The 8,350-nt window shown below is 44.9% G+C and overlaps 1 protein-coding gene across 1 annotated transcript; it reads right to left on the bottom strand.

Annotated features, from left to right (window-relative positions):
- Positions 1-5,863: 5,863 nt before the first annotated feature.
- On the bottom strand, positions 5,864-7,994 carry LOC138893691 (uncharacterized). The gene is made up of 3 exons (XM_070178342.1): positions 7,724-7,994; positions 6,706-6,830; positions 5,864-6,622 (listed from the first exon to the last, which is right to left on the bottom strand). The coding sequence occupies exons 1-3, from the start codon at positions 7,992-7,994 to the stop codon at positions 5,864-5,866; spliced, it is 1,155 nt and encodes a 384-aa protein (XP_070034443.1).
- Positions 7,995-8,350: the final 356 nt, after the last annotated feature.

Here is an 8,350-nt window from a genome sequence, read left to right as displayed (position 1 = left end):
GACCCCAATGGGTCTAAATCGGATAAGCATAAATCCTAATATGATTTCTAATATGGATTGCAGCTCAATTACTCTAACACATAGGGGTCACATGAAGAGCAACAAGGTCTGATGACTACACAGTACCACGGAACAGACCGGATCACAATTACCACGATGCACTCCCACACACCTATCACCTAGTATGTGGTTCACCTCAACACCAACCACATAACACGTAATTCAGGGATTCATACCCTCAAAACCAAGTTTAGAAGTGTTACTTACCTCAACCGTGCAAATCTTGTCACAACCTAAAACCAACCCGTTGTGATGGCGCCTATCATAGTACTAGGCAAGTCGACTACTCAGACATTTCCAACACTTTAAATCTTTGAAGGATACGAAAATAGTTTAATTAAAGGAAAATCTTCTAAAAGCAGGATAGGGAGTCATAACTCAATACATAATCTCGCCCAAAATCGGGGTGTCACTGAGTACATGAGCATCTACATAAAGATATAATCTGGTACACCATCTAGAAAATAAAACTGAAAAATAAAATGAAAGATAAAGGAGGAGAGTCAAGGTCTGCGAATGCCAAGCAGCTACCTCGATGATCTCCGAAGGTCCGGACTCCGCAACTCAGCAACCGCCGTGACCGTAAGCACCTATATCTGCACACGAGGTGCAGGGTATAGCGTGAGTACAACCAACTCAATAAGTAACAAATCTAACCTTTTGGACTGAAAATAGTGACAAACTCAACAGGTACAGTTCAATATAGAAATAACTGCACAGAAATGTAGGAATGCTTTCAGGTTCATCAGTTAAAAACTCAATACAAGTAAAATAGATCAACTTTGAATTATATGAGGGATATGACATTTCAATACCTGCATGCCACTGTGCATGCTGTATGTGGTACACTACAATGGAAACGTTGCGTTCTTACACTCTCAAGGTACTCAATCACTCAGTATAGTATGGGGCAGATTCAGCCCAGGGAACTCCATCCTAAATATAAATATATAGGGCAACTCCATCCCAAATGTGAATATATAGGGCAACTCCATACCAGGGAACACCATCCATAATATAATATCCACGCTCACTATGAGGGTGTAGACTCCGGAGGGGCTCCTTCAGCCCAAGTGCTATAATAACTAGATCCAGGCATAAGTAAATAAAAACATGTTGCGGCGTGAAGCCCGATCCCTAAATTATCACTCACAATCAGGCCCTCAGCCTCACTCAGTCATTAATCTCTCCAGTCTCTCGGGCTCACAATGCTCATACTAAGCAACCCTAATCCATAATGCGAGGTGTAACAATATACAATAACAGAGATTGAGATATGATATGAATGATGAATACGACTGAGTATATGACTGCAATTAAACAATTAACTCAACAGGAAGGAACGACCACTAGGGGTCCCAACAGTACCTGCATATAGCCTAAACATGATTTCTAGCATAAATTACAGCTCAAGTGCTCTAACACATAGAGTACGGTAAAAGTGTTCAGTTAAAGAAGCTACACAATTCCATGAAATCGAATAATTCACAGTTTACACGGTGCACGCCCACATGCTTGTCACCTTGCAAGCGCGTCACCTCAACATCAATCACATAACACGTAATTCGGGGTTTTATACCCTCAGAACTAAGTTTAGAAATGTTACTTACCTCAAGCTATGCAAATCCCTACTCCGACAAGCCCTTGTCTCGTGAAACGGCCTCCAAATGCCTTGAATCTAGTCACAAACTGTTCGATACAATCAACACGAGCTAAAGGAATCAATTCCACAAGAAAATACTAAGCTCTTATTCAAAAGTCAAAAAGTCAACTCAAAAGTTACCCCACGTCTCGGAATCGGGTAAAAGTCACAAACTCCGAACACCCATACCAAAATTACTCAAATCTGATACCAAAATCTCGATCAAAACCTCAAAATTCGGCCTAAGAACTTTCCTCCATTTTTTCCCAATTTTTCACCCCAAATCACTAATTTAATGATGAAATCAAAAACATAAACATAAAATTTAACCAAAACTAAGTAAGAATCACTTACCCCAATCACCCACTTGAAAATCTCTCCAAGAATCGCCTCCACTGAGCTCCCAAAATCAAATTGTGAAAATGAACTCAAACCCTCATTTTTGAATTTTTAATACTGTTGCCCAGTGATCACGGAAAGCCCCTCGCGATCGCGAAGAACAAAATAAAGTTTCCTCCAAAAATGGACTTCGCAAAAGCTGCGTTCTCCACGCAGAAATCTGCCTCTTCAGACCTACGCGATCGCGTCCACCCTCACACGATCACGTCCACCCTCACGCGACCGCGAAGCACAAACGCGTGTGAACCAGCTGCCTTCTCTCCTCTTCGCAAACACTGCTATTCCCACGTGTTCGCGATTCACTGCTTGGCCATCCTATGCGATCGCGTACCCTAATTCGTGAACACATAGAGCAAAAATCACCACTGTCCCAAACAAGCCTACGCAATCGCATATAAGGAAACTAGATACAGACACCAGAAAATCTTCAGCCACAACACTAAGTCCAAAATTGATCTGTTAACCATATGAAACTCACCCGAGGCCCCCGGGACCTCTATCAAACATACCAACAAGTCCAAAAATATCATACGAACTTAGTCGAGCCTTCAAATCGCATCAAACATTTCTAACATCACGAATCGCACCCCAATTCAAGCCTATTGAAACTAAGGGATTCCAACTTCTACAAACGATGCCGAAACCTATAAAATCATGTCCGATTGACCTCAAATTTTTCACACAAGTCACAAATGACACTACATACCTACTCCAACTCCTGGAACCCTAATCTGAGCCCGGTAACCACAAGGTCCACTCTCGGTCAAACTTCCAAATTTCTAACTTTTGCCATTTCAAACTTAATTTAACTACGGACCTCTAAATCACAATCCGGACACACTCCTAAGTCCAAAATCTATTTTGGAGTCATTTACACACAAGTCAACATCCGGTCAACCATTTCAACTTAAGATTTTAACCTTGAGACTAAGTGTCTTAATTTATTCTAAAACCTCTCCGGACCCAAACTAACAACCCCAGCAAGTCACATAGTAGCTATAAAGCATAAAATGAGCAGTAAATGGGGGAACGGGGCTACAACTCTCAAAACGACTGGCTGGGTTATTACATCTTCTCTCTCTTAAACAAACATTCATCCTCAAACGGGTCTAGAAACGTACCTGGAGTCTCAAATAGGCGTGGATATCTGCTCCGCATCTCTCACTCGGTATCCTAAGTAGCCTCCTCAACTGGATGACCTCTCCACTACACCTTCGCTGAAGCTATGTCCTTTGACCTTACTTCGAACCTGCCGATCCAAAATGGCCACTGGCTCCACATCATATGTCAAATTACCTTCCTACTGAACTATGCTGAAATCCTGAACATGAGACGGATCACCGACATACTTTCGGAGAATAAAAACATGAAATACTGGCTGCACAATCGACAAACTAGGTGGCAAGGCAAGCTTGTAATCCACCTCTCAAATCCTCCAAAGTACCTCAAACGGCCAATATACTGAGGGCTCAACTTGCCCTTCTTCCCGAATCTCATAACACCTTCATGGGTGAAACCTTGAGCAGTACCTTCTCCCTAACCATGAAAGCAACATCACGAACCTTCCTATCGGTGTAACTCTTCTGTCTAGACTGCGTCGTGAGAAGCCGATCCTGGATCAATTTAACCTTGTCCAAAGTATCCTGAACCAAGTCAGTACCCAATAACCTAGCCTCACCCAGCTCAAAGCAACCCACCGGGGATCGATATTGTCTCCCATACAAAATCTCATACGGAGCCATCTGAATGCTCGACTGGTAACTGTTGTTGTAGGCAAACTCCGCGAGTGACAGAAATTGATCCGAAGAACCCCCGAAATCTATGACACAAGTATGTAGCATATCCTCCAATATCTGAATAGTGCGCTAGGATTGTCTGTCCGCCTAAGGGTGAAATATTGTACTCAACTCAACTTGGGTGCCCAACTCACGCTGCACTGCCCTCCAAAATTGCGATGTAAACTGTGTGCCCGATCTAAAATGATGGATACCAGCACACCGTGAAGGCGAATAATCTCGCGGATGTAAATCTCAGCCAACCGCTCTGAAGAATAAGTAGTCCTAACTGGAATGAAGTGTGCGGACTTGGTCAGCCGATCCATAATCACCCAAATAGCATCGTACTTCCTCGAAGTCCGTGAGAGCCCAACTACAAAATCCATGGTGATACGCTCCCATTTCTACTTTGGAATTTCAAGCCTCTAAAGCAATCCACCCGGTCTTTGATGCTCATACTTCACCTGCCGACAGTTTAGGCACCGAGCTACATACCCACTATGTCCTTCTTCATTATCCTCCACCAATAATGTTGCCGTAAGTCCTCGTACATCTTCGCGACACCCGGATGGATGGAATACCGTGAATTGTGAGCCTCCTCAAGAATCAACTCATGTAGCCCATCTACATTAGGCACACAAATCTGACCCTGCATCCTCAACACCCTATCATCTCCAATAGTAACATCTCTGACATCATCGTCTCCCTAAGGACAAGCAAATGGAGATCATCATACGGGCGCTCTCTGATGTGATCAAATAAGGAAGACCGAGAAATCACACAATCTAGAACCCGGCTGGGCTCCAAAATATCTAATCTCATGAACTGGTTGGCCAAGGCCTAAATATCAACTGCAAGAGGTCTCTCACCAACAGGAATGAATGCAAGGCTACCCATACTCACTGCCTTCCTACTCAAGGCATCGGCTACCATATTGGCCTTCCCGGGATGATACAGAATAGTAATATCATAGTCCTTTAGCAGCTCCAACCATCTCGCCTCAAAATTAGATCTTTTTGTTTGAACAAGTGGTGGAGTCTCCGATGATCCGTAAATACCTCACAAGACACACTCTAGAGATAATGCCTCCAAATCATCAATGTATGAACGATGGCAGCCAACTCCAAATCATGAACATGGTAGTTCTTCTCAGAGGGCTTCAACTGACGCGAAGCATAAGCACTTACTCTACCCCGCTGCATCAAGACACACCCAATACCAATTCAAGAAGCATCACAATATAATGTGTAAGAACCAGAAGCTGAAGGTAGAACTAGAACTAGAGATGTAGTCAAGGCAGTCTTGAGCTTCTGAAAGCTCTCTTTACACTCATCCGACCACCTGAAAGTAGCACCCTTTTGGGTCAATTTGTTAAAAGGCAATGCAATAGACGAGAAGCCCTCCACGAAACGACGATAATAACCGGTCAAGCCGAGAAAGCTCCGAATCTCCATAGCTGAAGACGGTCTGGGCCAACTCTGAACCGCATTTATCTTCTTTGGATCCACCTTAATCCCTTCATTGGATACCACGTGCCCCAAGAACGCCACTGGACTAAGCCAAAACTCACATGTGGAGAACTTGGCATAAAGCTTCTCCTCCCCCAATCGCTGCAACACAATCCCCAAATACTAGCATGCTCCTCCTAGCTACGAGAGTACACCAAGATATCATCAATGAATGCTATGACAAACGAGTCGAGATAAGGCTGAAATACATTGTTCATCAGATGCATGAATGATGTTGGGGCGATCTTCAATTGGTGATACCCAGACCTCAAATCAATCTTAGAGAACACTCTCACTCCCTGAAGCTGGTCAAATAGATCATTAATACGCGACAAAGGATACTTGTTCTTGATTGTAACTTTGTTCAACTGCCTATAGTCGATGCACACCCACATAGTACCATCTTTCTTCTTCACAAACAGAACCGGTGCACCCCAAGGCGGCACACTAGGCCTAATAAACCCCTTATCAAGAAGTTTCTAAAGCTGCTCTTTCAATATTTTCAACTCAGCCGGCACCATACAGTACAGAGGAATAGAAATGGGCTGAGTGCCCAGCATCAAGTCAATACCAAAGTCAATATCCCTGTCGGGCGGTATTCCCGGCAGTTCTGCAGGAAACACATCCGGACAGTCTCGCACCACCAAAACAGAATCAATAGTAGGAGTATCAGCTCCAACATCCCTTACAAAGACTATATAAGATAAGCACCCCTTCTTAACTATCTGTTGGGCCTTCAAATATAAAATCACTCTGCTGGGTACATAGTCTAGAGAACCTCTCCACTCTATCATTGGCAACCCCGTAATCGCCAATGTCATAGTCTTAGTGTGACAATCCAGAATGGCATGACATGGAGACAACCAATTCATACCCAAGATCACGTCGAAATCAACCATACTAAGTAATAAGAGATCAACTCTAGTCTTCAATCCCTCAATGGTCACTACACATGACCGATATATACGGTCCACAATAATAGTATCGCCTACCGGCGTAGATACATGAACAGATGAGACTAGGGACTCATAGTTCATATCCATATAACGAGCAAAATATGATGATACATACGAATAAGTGGAACCAGGGTCAAATAATGCAGAAGCATCACTGTCGCATACTGAGACAATACCTGTGATCATTGTGTCTGAAGCAACGGCATCTGGTCTGGCAGGAAGAGCATAGATCGCTTGGCCGCCACCTAATCGGTCTCCCCTTCTAGGGTGACCCCTAGCTGCCTGAGCCCCACCAGGTGTTGGTTAGGCGCTTGGTGAAGTAACTGGTGCTGAAGTCATAGTTTGACTCCTTTACTAAGTTGGACCTCCCGAAAGCGAGGGCAATGTCTCTTTAAGTGACCCAAATCTCCACACTTAAAACAACCCCTCTCAGACAATGGCGGCAAGTACTGAGGGTGACCCTGAGAACCAGAATAACTGTCAGAAGAACCTGGTACAGATGAACCCTAAACTGATGGTGCACGGGATGAACTCTGAACTAGAAGACCACTAAGAGATGACTGGCCCGTACGGGCACTGTATGAACCATGGCTAGATGATACACCACGGTGAACTAGACGAGCCATCTGAGCGGGCCTATAAGGACGACCCCTGTTGTGGTAAGACTGTCCCCTAGAATGAACACCACTGGGACCATGAGGCCTCTTGGCCTCTCTCTCCTCATGCTCCTGACTACGGACCATCTCTATCTGCCGAGCAATATGAACCATCTAGTCGAAAGTAGCACCAGATACCCTCTCCCAAGTCATAAGCAACTGCAGTTGATATGTGAGGCCATCAATGAACCTCCTAATCCTCTTCCTATCAGCGGGAACCAAACAAACTGCGTGACGAGCCAACTCTAAAAACCTCATCTCATATTGGGTCACAGACATGCCATCCTCACGTAGCTGCTCAAACTGTCTGCGCAGCTCCTCCCTGCGAGACTGCGGTACGAACTTCTCCAAGAAGAGAACGGAGAACTCATGCCATGTAAGTAGTACTGCACCGACCGACATGTGCCTCTCATAAGCCTCCCACCATCTGAAGGCAGCCCCAGTAAACTAAAAAGTAGTAATGAGACCCCACTGGTCTCTAGAATACCTGCCGTGCGAAGAATTCTCTAGCACCTGTCCAAAAAGTCCTAGGTATCCTCAGACTCAGCCCCACTAAATGATGAAGGCTAGAGTCTCCCAAATCTCTCTAGTCTCCTCTGCTCATCATCAGTCATAACGGGACTCATCTGGGCCTAAGCAGCTGTAACCGGCTGGGCTAGTGGTACCCCCGGTGTCTAAAGTCCCTGCATCATCTGCTCTAAAGTACGGGCGACGGGAGTCTGAGTACCTCCCCCGGCCTGGAAGGTGGCTGTTGCGGCTGGAACAGAAACTGCCTGAGCAAGGCTGGTGCACATAGTCAAAATCTTAGACAAAGCCTCCTGAAGCCCTGCAATCACAATGGGCATAGCCGGTGCCAGAGCTAGACCCACTGGCTCAACCATATCTGGTACCTGCTCCTGAGTTAGAGCAATTGGTGGATCTACAGGTGTTGCTCTAACTGCTGTACGAGTTGCACCTCTACCCCTACCACGTCCCCTGCTGTAACCTCGGCCTCTCATGGCCCTAACCGGTGGTACTCGTGGCTGTTCGCCCTATCCAGTAGCACGTGTCCTCACCATCTGTGAGAAAATAGAATAACAGAAGTTTAGTTACCGGAATCAACAAATCTGCACGATAAGAATACAAGAATGAGAAGTTTCTTAAGGGTTCGGTAGCCTCTCGAAGATAAGTACGGATGTCTCTGTACCGATCCGCAAGACTCTACTAAACTTGCTCATGACTCGTCAGACCTATGTAACCTAGGCTCCGATACCAACTTGACACGACCTAAAACTAACCTGTCATGATGGCGCCTATCATAGTACTGAGCAAGCCGACTACTCATATATTTCCAACACTTTAAATCTTTGACAGA

Source organism: Nicotiana tomentosiformis, chromosome 6 (assembly GCF_000390325.3).
Source record: "Nicotiana tomentosiformis chromosome 6, ASM39032v3, whole genome shotgun sequence".
In the NCBI taxonomy this organism is placed as follows: Eukaryota; Viridiplantae; Streptophyta; class Magnoliopsida; order Solanales; family Solanaceae; genus Nicotiana; species Nicotiana tomentosiformis.
This window is presented reverse-complemented; position numbering and strand designations above follow the sequence as displayed.